Source organism: Hyperolius riggenbachi, chromosome 6 (genome assembly GCF_040937935.1).
Source record: "Hyperolius riggenbachi isolate aHypRig1 chromosome 6, aHypRig1.pri, whole genome shotgun sequence".
Classification (NCBI taxonomy): domain Eukaryota; kingdom Metazoa; phylum Chordata; class Amphibia; order Anura; family Hyperoliidae; genus Hyperolius; species Hyperolius riggenbachi.
Window position 1 is genome coordinate 87673216 of NC_090651.1, and position 18602 is coordinate 87691817.

At 42.9% G+C, this 18602-nt stretch overlaps 1 protein-coding gene across 3 annotated transcripts in view; it reads right to left on the reverse strand.

Moving 5' to 3' along the window:
* ASTN1 (astrotactin 1) overlaps positions 1–18602 on the reverse strand; it is an 842387-nt gene that overhangs the window by 140725 nt on the left and 683060 nt on the right. For all 3 annotated transcript variants that reach the window (XM_068239640.1, XM_068239639.1, XM_068239641.1), the window contains one exon: positions 6632–6759. In XM_068239640.1, coding sequence (XP_068095741.1) covers positions 6632–6759 — 128 coding nt within the window. The remainder of the gene's footprint in view (positions 1–6631; positions 6760–18602) is intronic.

Sequence of the window (18602 nt, forward strand, 5' to 3'; positions counted from 1 at the left end):
CTTCTTTTTATCATTCTTTTATCATATTAACAGAAGGTCAACCTCATCTGTTTAAGTCATGTTACTAATTTACATAAAGGGTAGATAATGTGTGTACGTGTAAAAGGTTACAGCGGGAGCAGAGCGGGAGAATTGCGGACAGCTCTAGTGAGAGGTGAGTGGAGAGCTCAGAGCAATGACAGATTCCGTTTATCTATGAAAGCTGCTAATTAGACGGGGTTCATACAATATCGGAGAGCTGACTACACAGCATATGTTAGAGTGGGATAAGAAGATGTCTAAGAAAAGCATAATGGTTCGATAATGTCACCATGCTGATTAGTAATGTCTTCAACGGGAATCATCTGACTTTGAATTTCTTACGCTGAGCATCCTCACTCTTAACTGTTTACTGGCAAAGCAGCATTTTGTGAATTCTAGGAACTAAGAAAATTGTATTTTTTTAAAGGGTAACCATGGAAAAATGTTAACCTTCAAAGAATCCCCCCCATCCTCAAACTTAAAGGACAACTGACCTTAGAGGGTTATGGAGACTGCTATTTCCTTTTAGACACTGTAAATTGCCTATCTCTCCTGCTGATCCTCTGCCGCTAATACTTTTAGTCATTGACCCTAAACAAGCATGCAGATCAGATGTTTGACTAAAAGTGGACACGGTCTCTTGCACAGCACAGGATTAAAAGTCTTTATTCCACAAATAGTTGCTGAAGAAATTTACTTCTCTGTGTTGTATGTTTTTTTAGGCCAGGAGTGGGCAAACATTTTTTTTAGTTGGGCCACATTCCTCTTGAATGCAGCCCATGGCATGAATATGTGTCTCCCTCCTTTCCTCCGTCCGGACTTCTGCAGCCAGAAATGATTTGTTGTAAGTCACCCAATCGCCCATTCTAGCAGTGATTGCAGCTGCAGGTATTTTTTAACAGTGGGAGGGATCAGGGGAGAGGATCAGAATGTGTGCCATAGTTTGCCCAGACCCGGTTTAGGCAGATCAACATATCTAATTAGTTCTTATCAGCAACTTTGAATATATTGCATGGAGAGCTCTCTTCTCTTATGTATATGCAATATTGGCTGTTGTCAGACCAGCTGTGGCAAGGGATGATCCTCGCTGGCTGGATAGCGTAATGGTTAAGGTGACATAGGAGACCTGAGTTCAAATCTCGGCTCTTCCTACTCAGTAAGACAGCGGATCCATCTGAAAATGGCGCCTGTGTATAATGGCGCACGTGTTGCTGCTAATCCGTTTGCCTCTTATCGTTATTTAACGTTAAAGCCTTATTGTTATTTAGCGTTAAAGCCTTAGCGTTATTTAACACACAGAACCCTCTCTGTACCTATCCCTAACCCCTAAACCCCCCATGGTGGTGCCTAACCCTAACCACCCCCCTGGTGGTGCCTAACCCTAAGACCCCCCTGGTGGTGCCTAACCCTAAGACTCCCCTGGTGGTGCCTAACCCTAAGACCCCCCTGGTGGTGCCTAACCCTAAGACCCCCCTGGTGGTGCCTAATCCTAACCGCCCCCCCTGGTGGTGCCTAACCCTAACCACCCCCCTTGTGGTGCCTAACCCTAAAACCCCCCTAGTGTTGCCTAATCCTAACCACCCGCCCTGATGGTGCCTAACCCTAAGACCCCCCCAGTGGTGCCTAACCCTAACCTTGACAGTGTTACATTAAATCCATTCACCATTTTGCAGTTAAATAACATCTGCAGTTTGGCTTATATAGGGCGCTATTGATAAATAACGTTACTGTGGGCAATAACGTCTGCTGTTTGGCTTATATAGGGCGCTATTGATAAATAACGTTACTGTGGGCAATAACGTCTGCTGTTTGGCAAATGAACGGCACTATTGATAAATAACGTTAGTGTGTGCCGTTTTTCTTCTTTTTTCCCTGTGCGCCATTATTATGCAGTACTAACGATAAATAGTTATAAGCGTATCTTTTTAATGTGGCACCATTTTTATGCATAGCCGCTGTGCGCCATTATTCACTGGCAGGAAGACAGCACCTACATATTCAGTAAAAGTTCTTGGGTGAGGCTCCCTAACACTGCTCCAGCCTACTGAATGAGTGCACTTTAGTGGCTGCCTCGCAAGCGCTTTGAGTCCAACAGGAGGAAAGCGCAATACAAATACTGGAATTATTATTACCCTGGCTGATCCTAGGCAACACTGGTTATTCAGGCCTTTTCTTAACCAAGAGAGAGCTATTCAGAGGAACACAAGGCACTGATTGACCAGAACTACTAAGCATTCAAAGTGTGGCCCAGGGATAGGTGTTCTGAGTAATCAGGGCCGATGCAAACGGGTTTGTGTACCTCTGAATGGCCAGGTAGTGTTATGAAAGGATGCTAATCAGCTAATCAGCACTGCTTGTGGTGTTAAGGAGAGGAACATACTAAAATCATGGCCAATAATAGCATTGTGGATGTTGATTTTTCAGGTCTTCAACAGTGGATGGTATTCATGGGGCAACAAAGCAGATCTTAAGAGTCTACATTTGACCCCAACTCCCAGTACTCCCTCCTTTTGATTTTAATTCACTGTTTTAAAGGTTATCTATTTATGGCAAATTGTTCGCAGCCAAATTATGGTAACGTAGTCTATTGTGAAGGGACGAGCAGTGATGCCCTTCCTATGCTGCTGGGTGGCGGAAAAGCACCCAACTTGATGGGATACATAAGAGCAGCCTCGCGGCTCACAGCGTTTGTGAGCTACTAGAAGAGGAGTTTATATATAATGCGTTTTTTTCATCTACAATGCTGCCATTCAGTTCTAAATTAGAATCCCAGTCTGGATACAAATTGCCAGTAAACTTGCATAATATCAGGTTATATACATATGAGCTTTCTTTTTTTAATGAGTTTTGCAGCAGGTGTTCTGATGTCAGTTGGAGTATTGTGTGGATGGTGGGGGATGCACTGCTGGGTGCAATTACATCATTTGCTGTTACTGTTGCAACCAGGCTTCAGCTCCTGCCAGACAAAGAAATGCTGTGAAAAGCAGTTTATTTTTCATATATTTATCTATTTCCTTTAAAGAGGAACTGTAACCAAGGATTGAACTTCGTCCCAATCAGCAGCTGACATCCCCTTTCCCATGAGAAATCTTTACCTTTTCTCAAATAGATCATCGGGGCTGGGGACAGACGGACGGTCTGTTTGGCTGATATTGGGGTGAAACCCCTCCCACAGTGTGATGTCAGGACCTAGGTCCTGACAGTTTTCTGTTTGTGAACCTTGTTGCATTGTGGGAAATAACAGCCATTTCCAGCTGCCAAAAAAACAGTATCTCCCTCTGTGCATATGTCAGTGGCGTAGCAATAGGGGGTGCAGAGGTAGCAACTGCATCGGGGCCCTTGGGGCCCCGTGGGGCCCACCCTCAACCACAGTATAATGCCTGGCACAGACGGGTCGATCCGGCGGCCGATTAGCCGCCGGATCGACTCCAGCCGCGTCCCCGCTCATCCGCGCGTGCGCGCGGATCGATTCCCGCTCGTCCCCGACGGCGGTCCTTATCAGCCGCTCGATTCCCTGCCATTGTCCGCCGGCGGGAATCGAGCGGGCGCGGGTCGAGCGGCATGATGGGGTGAGCTGAATATTATCAGCTGGCCGGATCAGCGTACCGCGTATCCCCAGCATTAGCTCTTTATTGGTCCTGTGCTGATAAAATTCACTTCTGTCGATTTTTTGAATGATAATGATTATTAACAAGCTGTTCCCCATAACCTTCTTTTACCTCTGACACTGTGGTTATCAGTTATTGGTTTTGGTGAACCGTATCAATTACTATGGATAGCATGCTTGGGGGGCACCAATGCAAAACTTGCACCAGGGCCCATAGCTCCTTAGCTACGCCACTGGCATATGTATAGCTATACAAAAAACCAACCTTTTAGCCTATTGCATTCTATAAAAAATGTTTAGCGCACATCCACAATAAGTATCTGCAAAGTTTATGTGTGAACTGCCTATGCTTCAGTTATATGTGAATTGAACCTCCACCATAGACAACCGATAGCATACAGACTCACCAGATAATTTAGCCACTGCTAGACTGGCCAAATGTGCACATATCCAGGAAGCCTAGGAGCCTCAGGATCCTGGTACCATCACAGGTGGATGATATTGGACTGCAAAATGGATTCCCACAGTATAGAATCTTGTAGCACAGTACCTCAAAGGAATACTTCTCATAGCGTAATACAGTAAAACCAAAAATCTTTATTTTAAAATTTCACTCACATGTTCTTGCGTGAATATAAGCACATAGAGTTTTTCCCATGGGCTCTCCCCCGTTGCCCTGCTGGGCTAGGCTGGACCACGGCTTCCTCTTTCCCCACCGGCCGTTCCACCTCAGCGTGTGCCTCTGCTCTCCTTGAGGCGGCGTGTATTTCCTGATAAGTCCAGTCTCCGCCCAATCAAAAAAGATTTTATTGGTTTTACTGTATCATGCTATGAGAAGCATTTCTTAGAGGTACTGCACTGCAAGATTCTAGCAGCGAGGGAATGAAGAGGAGGAGAGAAGACCTGGAAGGCTCTATGGTATCCAGAGCCATCCCTCTAAATAAGTGAGTATATAATTTTTTTTAGTTTCAAAGTCACTTTAACTACCTGCGGACCGAGCGAGTATAAATCTACGGCGGGCAGGGGGCACTGCGGTCCTGACCGGATGTAAGCTCTACGTCCCATTGACCGCGCGCCCCCGCCCGTCCCCGTCGCTCGGTCCGCTCTGCCCCCGCCGCAATGTGATGCCCTGCCGCCTCTATGACGGCAGAGCACTGTGAGCCGGGCAGGAGCCGTTTTCATTGGCTCCTGGCCCTGTCATTCATGTAAGCCGTTCCCATTGGCTTACATGGAATGACAGGGTCAGGAGCCAATGAAAGCGGCTCCTGACCGGCGCACAGCGCTCTGCCGTCATAGCGACGGCAGAGAGAGCAGCCTGCGGCGGGGAAAGAGCGGCGTGTCTGGCGGGAGCGACGGTAACTTGCGGCGATTCGTCGGGAAGCGGCGGTTTGCTGGACCAGCACCCTCTGGTCCTTAAGGGGGCAGAGGGTGCTGGTCCAGAAAGGGTTAAAGATTTATATTTTCTTTACGCACTTTGCCTGTGGATGTTTCTGCAGCTGAGAAAATGTCCTTATAGTCTTGTCAAGAAAACCCAAATATAAGAAACATTTTTTTGGGATTATCGACTGAAAGATGGTGTGTTGATTCTGTAGGATGGCCCTGAGGAACAGCTTGGTGAAATGATTGATGACGCTATCACCCCCATTCCACTATAAAATTTACAGCAGAACTCTCAAGGGAGACCGTCAGTTATTTGGATGTCGCTATCTCTGAAAGGAGTGGGAGGCTCCATACACGTGTGTATAGAAAGCCAACCACGGGAATAACTTGCTGTGGCATAACAGCCTTCATGACTGCACTACTATGTGGACAGTCCCTTAAGGGTCGTTCCTCAGGGCCAGATGTGTTTTTTCTACATTAGAGGATGCAAGCAGGCTTCTGATGGTCTGATCAAAATGTTGTCTCAAAAGACAGTTAAGTAACAAGACTATGTATTCCGTACAGAATAGAAGAAATTGCAGAAGATGTTGGTGCTGCTTTATCAATACTAAATAATAATAATAATAATAATAATAATAATAACAAAGGTTATATTATAAGATATAACAATTATGCTGGTAGAACTGATAGCAAGTAACTTTTTCATTTAAAAACAAGATTAACATAAGGAACAGGGTACCTTTGTCATGACATTTGATAGGAATAATAATGAATGCAGGCCAAATATTGTAGGCCCATTTTAGCATGCGACTATAAGGCTAGATATTTGTTGAATGAATTTCCATCATTTTCTATGAAGACAGGCAAGATAATTAAAAATGTGTGTCAGTGGAATGAACATGACTTTAAAATAGGAAAAACTAATCAAAATGAAGTGTACCTATACATCTTCCTCTTCTATGTGTACACATGCTACTCTTCTATGTGTTGCTTCACATTTGCAGCTGCTTCTTCCACATAGAGCAGCTCTACATTCATGTTCAGCCACCCCCTTAGCTACCTGCTGCCCAAGGCCCTGGCTTATGTGGCCATTATAGAAATCTATCCCTAATTCTGCCTCAACTCTACACTGAAAAATGAGTCTACTTTCTTTAACATGATATAAATTCTAGTCAGCATTAGCTGTATCACAATATAGAGTCATGTCTGGCTGAAACATTTACTTCTTACACCTGTCTACCACATCACTACCACGGGGAACTTTTATCGATCTGTAGTTTATGTGCTATCACTCGATATTATCACCTTTTAATAGTTTATCAGGCATCCTCCTCACAAACAAAAAACTAACAAGTAAGACTGTTCTGCGATAACTCATTAAAGGGTGATGAAACAGATTTAAAACACACAATGAACAATGTGCTAATAGAACATAGTTAATAACGCTATGATAGAGCAGAAAGAGCACTGAAGCAATCTGCATTGACGCATGCCATTGACAACCTAATTTTCCCTCTTCCGTTAAGCATGCAATTTCCAAATCTAGTAGACATCTCTTGATCTGCTCTCCCGCTACAGCAGATCGAACCAGCGGAGAGTGGGTAAATAGATGGATTTACTGACCTGTCAGAAAATCAGGGTCCGGAACAGGCTCGGATATCTCTTCATGACACTGTGTTTCTGATGGTACGGTGGTAACAAGTAGACCGTCTGGCAGCTGGTGCTCCAGGCCGCGAGCAAAGTTATTTTGTCTGCAAAAGAAGAAAGAGGAATGTCAGCAAAAGACGGGGCAGGGATATTGTTTGTACCTTTGTAGATGACTCCGGGAGAGGTCACATTTATCTTCATAGCAAAGACATAAGGTATTGAAGCCCAGCACAAACATTCGTAAGCAGCTACTGCCATTTTCCTTATTTTTCTCTCTGCTTATTGGACACATTTATATAACGCTGACACATTTTCTGTGTTGCTTTACAGAGAGCATCCACAACTGTCCATTGGCAGGGCTTGCAATCTTATGTTTCTATCTAGGACGCCTCTTTAGGGGGGGAGAAACCAATTAATGTATCAATATAGTTTATATAGTTTTGGCTTGTGGAATGAAGTCCACATTAACTCAAGGAGAACATACAGTATACACTCCTTACAGAGTGTGTCTTAGCTGGTTTTGGTTCCCTCCTTAGAACTGGACCCTAACCTTAAACTGCATAAACTGGATTAAACTCAGCTGGGGTGTCCAATGAGGATCGCTTGGGGCAAGAATATACCAATTGCACCGGAGTCCTCCGATGATGCCTGCCTGACCCCCAAGCCCATAGTTCTCCTTCCCACTCCACCCACCACTGAGCATCATCCCCCCTCCCCGCTCCACAATATCAGGCCAGTGACACAACCATATTGAACGCAACCCCAAAATGTTACCCAAGGGATTGAGTCCCAAGTTTTGTGGATGACAGTTTTCATATGTGTAAACTTGGGTTAACACATGTCAATCCACATACAAGCAGACATTTCAAGCAAGACCACCACACCTTAGCACCATTCAGTAGTCTCACTCTCAGTAGTCTCATCCTTGGGTGCTCATTCAGTAGAGCACCCAAGGATGAGACAGCAAAGTGTGCCCCTCCATCCCTCCCAACCCAGCTGTCACACACTGATTGCTATTAGACTAACACCTTAGGGCCCGTTCACACTGCACGCGTTTCCAGCCGCGTTTTGGAAACGCGTGCAGGTGGCCAAAACGCACGACATCAGACATTGCATAGAGTGCAATGTCTGATGTTCACACTGCATGCGTTCCGGACCTGTGCGGTCCGGGGACGCATGCTGCACGCAGATTTTGCAAAAACGCGTGGCTGTCCCATTCACTTTCAGTGATGGGGTCAGCCACGCAACGCACACAAACGCGGATGGCCATGCGTTCGTACGCGTTGCGGTCCGCACGCGTTTCCGCACGCATGGCCATCCGCATTTCTGATCTGAACGGGCCTATCTTTAGTTATCTGGCTTGCAGTAACTGCCATATATCCCCTTTTCTTATCTCTCTCTTTTTCAAACACAATAGGGGAATGATAGTTGAGTGAGTCGTACGTCCCCTCCTACACTGCTCCCTGAGGCTGGAGCATCTCTTGCCTCTGCCTTGGCCCAGCCCTGCCATTCAGCACTGAATCTGTGGACAGGGTCAGGGGGAGTTCACTTCAGGATGCGTTTCAATTGATTCCATACTTCTTCATTCCAAAGCAGAAAGGAGGAAGTATCGGCGTTACAAGAAGCACCATTATGTTCAAGTAAGCGATAGGGATGGTTGGAAATGTTGATTTCCGATTCCGCAGAAACTCCGATTTCTGCCAATGTCGATTTCCGATTCCACGGATTATGATTTTAGTTCCCGATTTCCGAGTTCAGATTTCCGATATCTGAGTAGTTTTTTTGGGTCATTTTTTGCATTCTCTGATTGACCAAATATTTCCGAGTTGACTCTGCATTCTCTGATTGGTCCAATGCTTCCGAGTTCTGTGATTGGGCTAAAATGACTGAGTTGTGGTAATGCGGTATTTCTACAGAAATTAGGGAAATCCGATTTCCGAGTTCAGATTTCCAATTTCCAAGTAGTGTTTTTTTTTTTTGGTCATTTTTTGAATTCTCTGGCCAAATACTTCCAAGTTGTTTCTGCATTCTCTGATTGGTCCATTGATTTCGAGTTCTGTGATTGGGCTAAAATCACAGAATTGCAGTAATGCAGTATTTCTGCAGAAATCCGCTTTCCACGTTCCAATCGAAAATATGTATTTCCGTTCAGAGAATCGGAAATTTAAATTCCGCGAAATCCAAATGAGCATCCCTAGAAAGCGAGCTCCCCCGACGCTGCCCGCAGTTTCAGTGCTGAACGCTGCTGAAGTGTGGGGTTCGGGTTCATCCTTCAAACACCAACACCACTAATGGAATCAATAAACACAATTCCACAAAGAAATCCCAGCAATCTCTCAGAGATCTATAATAGGCAGCCTATGCCCAGAACCCTCATATACTTCACAGTGTCCTGCAAGATCACTTATAAAAGTTACACATCAATATTACACCATTTAAATAAAAGGGAAAATCACTTATACTGTAAATCGATGCATACACACTTCACAACTTAAACAAAGTGATTTTTACCACAAAAACAGGCAGCCCAAGATTTGAGGCATATTTGATGACAATTATTGAATCTGTAATTTTTTTTAAATAATCATTTTTAACAAACTCTTTATGGCCTCCTCAGAGTGAACCATGCAGCATTTTTAGCCCCCAGGGCATCTCAATAGCACATTAAAAATGTATGTCAACAACATGCCTCGTTACTAAAAAAATCATTCTATCTCCTCTTTTTACATTTAAATGTTTGTTAGAGACTTTTATTACCTTACTTCCTCGGCCTTCCATCCACAGAAAGAGAAGGCAGATAAGGACTGCTGTTATTAGCAGTAGCAATAAGCAAATAAAAACTTTCATCAGAGGGGGTGGGGAGATTTCAGAAAAAAAAGCTTCCTGGAACCCTTTAGGGTTATAAAATTCACAGACAGGGCCGACACTTTCATGAGGTCAAACTGGGCAATTTCGCAGGGTTAAACTTGAAAGCTCCGGGGCGGTAGAGGTTATAATTTTACTGTCAGTACAGTTTGAGAATGTAAGTGGCCCCACATTAATTTATTAATTTTTGCCCAGGAACTCATTTTACCCCAAAACATCCCTATTCCCAGGGATTTGTAGCTGGTTAAAGTACAAGTCTACACAATTAGAAGTTGTTGTTAATCATATGACATAAGGACTAAATTCGGCACTAAGGTGACTATAACAAAAGTAGAGCTGTTGCCAATGGCAACAAGTATGGTTTTAGCTGTGCAATAAAACGGTTTAGTTTCATTTTCATCTGTAATGATAGATGAACCCTGTTTTTGCTGGTATCTGCATTAGGTTACACTAGCAGCAAGTGCAGCCACAGATTTGTAGCTGCTGCAAAGCTCTGTGTGTGTTTTAGTCCTAACAGTGATGTAAAAAGCTCCTAACAACTTTATAGAGAGATAATAATCATGAGTTTTATCACATACTATTAGTGAGCTGCATGAGGGAGGCATACATGTTCTGCAACTGATAAATCGTGGAACAGTGTTTCTCGTTTATGATAACAGTAATTCAAATTCATGTCTTTCCAATTTTTGTAACTTCTTCTAATTTTTCTTTAGTACTTTAGTCAAGAGAGCAAATAAACCAAAAATAAACAAAAATGCAAATCAATCGTTGTGGCAATAAAATAAATTAAATACAGGAATGCTAAACATTATTATTTCCACAGCTCAATGACCCGCTCTGCTGTAGTTTAGGTTCTGTGAAAAACAGTGGAAGCAATTCTAGGCAATAAGGTGAATGGGTATGGGGACCAAGAGACTGCTGTGATGGATGCTGTCTCAGGACCAGCAACAGCCTAGGCAGACATATCAGCAGGGTGGATGTAAACAAGCAGCACAGGTGTGTCAACAGAAGGATGTATGTAATACAGCAGCAGGAAGGCTTATATAAATAGCACACCCATATCAGTGCTATGGAATTGCACAGACTTATCTGCTTGAAGTTGTAAACAAAGCACAGGAGGTATTAACGGAGGATGTAAACAAACAGCAACGATCTGCCAGCAGAAATATGTAAACAAACAGCAAAGGCCTGCCAGCAGAAATATGTAAACTGACTGCAAAGACCTTCCAGCAGACAAATGTAAACAAACAGCAAATACCTTTCAGCAGACAGATGTAAACAAACTGCAAAGACTTACCAGCAGAAAGATATAAACAAACAGCGATGCCAGGCCAGCAGAAATATATAAATGAACAACAAAAACCTTTAAGCAGGTAAATGTAAACAAACAGCAAAGACCTACCATCAGAAATATGTAAGCAAACAGCAAAGCCTGGTCAGCAGAAATATGTAAACAAACAGCAAAGACCCACCAGTAGAAAGATGAAAACAAACAGCAAAGACCTACTAGCAGAAAGATGTAAACAAACAGCAAAGACCTACCAGCAGAAAGATGTAAACAAATCCCACATAGTAATCTGTAGGAAGAAACCTACAAGCAGAAAAATGTAAACAAATCCCACGTACTGATCTGCAGGGAGAGACCTACTGACAGAAAAATCTAAATACATCCCACACACTAATCTTCAGTAAGAGAGTGTAACGTTTGCAGAATCGTTTTCGTGGTCAGCGCACGAGATGCGCACTGACACAGCGCAAACCTTCCACAAGCGTATAATTGGGTGAACCCAGGCTAGGTGCAATGCACCAGCAGAGGGCAATTCCCACCAGCAGATTGCGCTGTGGAATGCAGACGAGTACAATCGCTGCACGGCCACAGATACCAGATGGGGATTGTACAGATCAAGACAATGCGGGGCTGAACAGCCCATAAAGAAAAAGAGCACAGGGACAGGACGAATGTGTGTTCACCAATCTAGTCGCGACCCTGCGACGGTGAACACACCTCAGCAAAAACAAAAGTAGGAACGCGATCGCGAGAAAGGCGATCGCCAGAAGTGACACAAGACAGACTAGAACAGAACACAAGAGGAGCAAAGGCACAGCAAATAATACAATGAGAGTAATAATGAAAATAACAAACGCTAACTAAACGCGAACACCGCACTCATTCGCAACAGCGAACACGTTACAGCGCGTGTTAAGCACAACAGAGACAAGCACGCCTAACTAACCACCGACAGACAAACACGAAACAGAACGTGAACGCTTGCTTAACGGTTACCTCACCGAGCCTAAGGCAAGCGCCCGTATCAGACAAGACAGACAAACGAGAAACAAGAACTAGGCAGAAAGGATCCACCGCTCTTCCGCCAGAGCAAGTGTGATCCAAGCAGGAACACAGATCAGAAAGATCCACAGCCGCTATCGCTAGCGGCTAGTGCGATTTAAACTCAGGAACAAGAAAACAGATCAGAAGGATCCACAGCGCTAGCGCTAGAGGCTAGTGCGATCCAGGAAGACAGAACAGAAGGATCCACAGCACTAGCGCAAGGCGAGTGCGATCCAGGCAAGACAGATCAGAAGGGGCTACCAGTAACAACCGCTGTTCCGGTTAGCACCCAGACACACAGAACGATTTCCTGTCGACCACCGCTGGGACAGGACAATCGCAACAGACAAACAAACAGATATGCAATCCTAACTGCACTAGGGAAACTACCTAGTGCAGTCCCATGAATTACTCTAAGCTAACTTTCACAAGAAGTAGCATGGCTGACACTCTAGGAGTGTTTACTACAAACCCTGAAGGAATGACCAGCAAAGGACTCTGGGAAACATAGCTCTTTATACTGCCAGTCATCAAAGGAGGCAGGTAGGGGATTTGCATAACGAATGTATGCAAATTCCTCAGCAGCAGAACAGACCAGAAACTTGCAATGGAAAGACAGCTCTCTCTTTCAGAGACCTGCAGCCCACAGACTAGAGGAATGGTCAAACAGCTGTCTGCCAGTGCAGCCAGCTGAGCAGATCATCACAGAGAGTAAGTAAGCAAAAAAGTAAGTAAAGTAAACAAATGATCGCGGCATCTCTGTGACCATTCATACAGGGACAGAGAATTCATTAATCTCCCGTCTAACGATCAGCGGCAATAATGAGCATAAGAGCGCGGGGGGGGGGGAGGAGAGTGCTTTGCGGTAAGGGCCAGGGTTCGAAATCTTGGCTCTTCCTGCACAGTAAGCCTGCACCAATTTAGTAGGAGACCTTAGGCAAGACTCCATAACACTGCCACTGCCTATAGAGCACACCCTAGTGGCTGCAGCTCTGGCACTTTGAGTCAACCAGGAGAAAAGCACAATATAAATGTTCTGTGTCCTGTCTGTTTTAACAGGAAAAAAGAGGCCACATGGAATATAAAAAGAACTTCACTACTCCACACTCCTATTATGGCTCCTGACTCTTCATATGCTAATTCTGAATCTTTGGGGTTTTGGAATAACCACCTCAGATGACCACGCTCCTACCTAATGATTGGCTGAATTTCTTGCATATTACCATGCTGTAGCTGTATCAGCAGTGCAGGACATCAAAATATACATTTGCCCCAGCCTATGATTCCCCTCAACACCTTGATAATTAAAGGGGCACTACAGCGAAAAACTGTAAAATTTAAAAGATTTGCACACATATACAAATAAGAAGTACATTTTTCCAGAGTAAAATGAGCCATAAACTACTTTTCTCCTATGTTGCTGTCACTTACAGTAGGTAGTAGAAATCTGACAGAAGTGACAGGTTTTGGACTAGTCCATCTTTTCATAGGGGATTCTCAGCAAGGCTTTTATTCTTTATAAAGCTATTCCCTAAAAAGGATTTAAACAATGATGCCGGCTAGCCTCCCTGCTCGCTACACAGTTTTTTGGCAGTTGGACAGAGCAACTGCCATTCACTAAGTGCTTTTGAAAATAAATATATCCCTGAGAATCCCCTAAAAAGAGAGATGGACTAGTCCAAAACCTGTCACTTCTGTCAGATTTCTACTACCTACTGTAAGTGACAGCAACATACAGTAGGAGAAAAGTAATGTATGGCTCATTTTACTGTGGAAAAAATGTACTTATTTGTGTATGTTTGCACATATTTCAAATTTTACAGTTTTTCGCTGTAGTGCCCCTTTGATTAAAGAGTTCAGATACCCTGAAAGATGCAGTTATCCTAAAAGGCTGGATGTCAGTTATGTCACTCCCTCCTACCCCCACTCCTCCTAAGACACATGTATTGTGCTACCATACAGCTCTGTATGCCTCAATACATACACATAAAGGCACCTCGTACATGCAAAATCATTACTTCTTCTGTTTTTGTCCGCTAAGAACACTCATTGTGAGACAGGACAATGGATGACCTGCAGCAGAATTGACTTTAACAGCTCAATTTTCCTTAATTCACAGACAGAAAGTCTGACTACACTAAAAGGCTGTAAGGCCGAAATTACATGTTGGCAATGTACAATGGTAAAACTATACAAATAGAGCCCCTGATGTACAAGGCAAGCTTGACGAAACAGGTTGTTGAGTTTGTTAGGGTGCTGTCATGCAGTAATAAAATATCCAATGCTAAGGCTCATCCACACGTCCAACATAATGCACACCCAACCGCACAACATGACCAACCACACAACAAGTTGTTTACACGACAAGTACGTAAACAAATGCTAACCAACTAAACAACCAACTCACTTAAATACTGCGTGTGCAAGCTAAAAACAACAAAGAAGACTTGTACACACGTGGCCAACCTGCAGGATAGTTGGGCAGGTTGATCCACCAGTTGGATCTGGCAAACAACCTGTTATCAGTTGGTCGTCTTGTTGTTTGCCAGCTCTACACACACCCAACAGACCACGTTTAGAAGATGGTTGGGCAGATTGTCTGGATGTGTGTACGAGCCTTTAGCTACATACTGTATATACCCCAGAGTGTTGTCATTGGTTTGGAGTAGAGTTTTCAGGAGAAAATGGCAAAGTTAGGTACTGGCATTTAACCATTAAAGAGTCAAAAACAGTTGTTAAAGGACAACAGAAGTGAGAGGGATATGAAGGCTGCAAATGTATTCCCCTGATCTTTCATGCATCCATAGTGTCTGAATCCTGTACCTGAAACAAGCATGCTGCAAATGCAGTAAAAGGTGTGTTCTGCTTACTTGTTCAGGGTCCATGGCTAAAAGTATGATTGTTGGGAAGAGTTATAGATTAGGTTTAGGCACTAACTTGGAGGATTATGGGCTTGGGTAAGGGGAGTTTTAGCTGCTAGAGTTAAAAGGTTAAGTCTAGGCGTTAGGAAGGGGTTATTGCCAGAGGGTAGATTAGGAAAGGGATTAACAATGAGGACGAGGTTACTATTAGGCATGATGATGAGTTGTTATGGGGATATATTAGGGTTAGGCTTTACGAAGGAAGCTCTTCTGTAAGGAGATTGGAAGTCGATTTGCATTTCACATACAAAAGTACCTGAGTACTTGCAATTGAATCCAATGATCCCTTACCTATATGTACCAAAGGATAGATCTATTCATGCATTCATTGTATACAGACGTATGTATGAAGTCTTTGTACTACCAGGATCTTAAGGTTCAACTTTCATAGCTGGATACAATTTTCTATAATGGTTTTCAAAGACCACATACATTGTGCTCAGAGAAGAGTAAACTCAGCTTGATCCAGGATGAGAATAGACCTCATCATGTGCGTATATTCACTGTATGGATACCAAAGAAAGGACACATGTTGTAAGTTGCATGCTGTCTTTTTCTGTCTATTATGTTTTTTTTACGTGACAACATAGACATTTGTTGTTGTTTTTTTAACCAAAGGCCATAATAATCTATATTTTAACTCTGCCTGGGCTGGAACAGGGAGGCTGTGAATAAAGGGCAGGGCGCCAGCGGACGATGTTGAACTGGTAAAGTGATTGTCAGAGTTGCTATGCATTCTATTATAGAACACTTTGAACATGTCTGGCGTGATTTGGATCAGGCCTGTTTGATGAACACAAATGGACAGGCTGGACAAGCGTGGTAGGTGCTTAGAGAGGGAAATTGATGAAAACAGGTAACATTACGCTACATCAATAGTAACCACTCAAACTTTACAACAATTAACTAAAGTGACAGCTAGAGTCTAATTGGTTATGTCACATTCCCTGCAGTTATTTACGCAGAAAACTCCACTCTTGTATGTCTGTGGTATTTATTCACACTTTTTCAACCGCTCATTGCAAAGAGCACTGAACCGTTTACATCAATCACTGTCATCATCAGAGCTTACCGTCAAGTGTCTCAATGGTATTCACACATGCACAGCAAGGTCAAGTTTGGGGGGAAGCTTATTAACCTACTGAGTATATTTTAAGAATACAAGTACCCAGATAAATTTAATTTTGCCTTCTTAAAACAGCTTTAAAAAAAAACAAAAATTTCCTTTCCTAAAACAGAAAGAATTTGCGATAATTCAGGTTGGAGTGAGCTCGAGATGTCTCCCAGAGCAACACTGCTGAATATATGCAAATTAACCATTGTACCCTTAGAAGCTAAACACACCTCCAGAACCGCTGGAATGCAATGATGTGTCAGCTTATTAAATTGTACAGAGCCATAATAATCCAACATGCATACAGACTGTTTCGGATTGTTTGATTTAAAACAGCTTTAAGTGAGCAACTCTGGTTTCCCATGATGCATCTCTCCTGAATATGTACAATTACATTTAGGTTTTTGATTGAGGCCTTTTTGGTCTCTTTTAGCCCTTTATACCTTCCAGCTGGTCCTGGGTCACCATGAGCTGACTGGTATTCCTAAGTACCCAGATATAACCCAGAAACTTGTATTTACTAAATTGCAGTAAGCAGGATAACGTGTGTAAAATATTACCGTGCAATGAGTAATGCGTTATGCAATACATCACATGCAATGCATTATGCTGTATTCATCGTATGGTAAGACTTTACATACATTATTCTGCTCACTCCAGTTCGTGAATGTTCCCAATAGTAGAGACCTATGCGGGTCTTTTTTTTCAGACTCGCACCCAACCTGCACCTTGCGCCGGACCCACGGCCCACTTTCCGGGGTATCTGTCACCCACACTCTTCCGGACCCGCAACCCGACCCGCAAAACGCTTTTCGGCTGCCTGATGCAGCCATGAAGAGTGGGAAGCTGGGAGCTCCTATAATAACCTGTCCAGATGTCTGGAACGGCTTCTTCTCCTACTCTACCTGGGGCAGCACTACACTAACAACATGTCATCTGGCTAATGATCACATGATATGATATGTGAAAGGTAGCACTACCAGAGCATGGTGTGAAGTCAACGTTACAGCCAGTGACGTAACTAGAAATCACAAAAACTTGGATGGGGACGGCTCCCCCCTCTGCACAGGTAAACTGAGAACCAATGCAATTCAATTGTCTAGTGCACACTTGAATGTGTTTCCCCCATGCAGATAAAAAGAGACAGCAGTGAAGCACTGCACGCGATTTCTTTATGAATTACATTATCTTCTGTAATAAAACATGCATATTTTAGAATTGCCTCGCACTTCATGCACAAGACAACTTTACCATAATTTTGTGCATATGCCCCACATTATTTCACCTTACTGTTCACCTCAACCATAAAGAAAGCTGGTTCATGAGCTAAACTGACAAGGAGAGATAATGCACAAGACAAAAAAGAAGGATAAAATATGAGTTAACTTAAAAACAAATAAAGAGAGATAAATTAAAGCGGAATGAAACCCAGCATTTCTTCTTTGCTCTAATAGATTATTTACAGCATATTATATACAACCAGCCATTTTTTTTACTAGAACAGCATTAAAAGGGTTACACACAGGACTTGAAGGTTCAGTGCAGAGAAATCTGGATGCATCCGAAATTTTAGATAATGTTATCTTGTGTTTAATTGTAGCAAGTGAAGGATTGTAAATCAACACTTCTCCTACACTGCTGGGTCCCCTGAACAAAGTCAGACAATTTAGAAAGCATTTAGAAAGCATTTCTGCTTGTTAGAACATGAATAAAGCAGTTATAAATAAAATGCAAAGTCAGCTTTCAGAGCAAAAAAAGTGTATTTTGGGAGCGTATAATTTCTAAATGAATACTAATACTTATGCACAAAAGCAAATATGATAACCATATGGCATATACAAAGTAGAAAAACATGTTTTTATTGAATATTATGTCAGGGTTTTATACCGCTTTAAAAGTTAAGACAGGAAAGGAGAGAAAAATCACGAGTTTAGGCAGGTAAGGGGGTTGAATAATCGTCGTAATATTGCTGTGCACCGATACTGCATGGCAGTATTACTCTTATAGCCATTAGAATGACCCGCAGTACTCAAGTAGTGCGACCATATATACAGTAACGCTCATTACTAGAGGTAATGTTTGTTAGTAACGCACGTTACTGTAGTTACGGTCGTGCTACTCGGGTACCGCAGGTGGCACTAATAGCGTAACTTGCGGTACTTGTGGCCAGAAATAAGGGTAATAATGTTGTGAGCTGTCTGTGCATGGCAGTATTATGAAGATTTTGTGAATCAACCCCAAGGAAAGATGAATCATGAGTTAAGACCGACAAGAGCATTGATTCACTTACAGTGGTGTGAAAAACTATTTGCCCCCTTCCTGATTTCTTATTCTTTTGCATCTTTGTCATACTTAAATGTTTCTGCTCATCAAAAACCGTTAACCATTAGTTAAAGATAACATAATTGAACACAAAATGCAGTTTTAAATGATGGTTTTTATTATTTAGTGAGGAAAAAAAACTCAAAACCTACATGGCCCTGTGTGAAAAAGTGATTGCCCCCCTTGTTAAAAAAATAACTTAACTGTGGTTTATCACACCTGAGTTCAATTTCTGTAGTCACCCCAGGCCTGATTACTGCCACACCTGTTTCAATCAAGAAATCACTTAAATAGGAGCTATCTGACACAGAGAAGTAGACCAAAAGCACCTCAAAAGCTAGACATCATGCCAAGATCCAAAGAAATTCAGGAACAAATGAGAACAAAAGTACT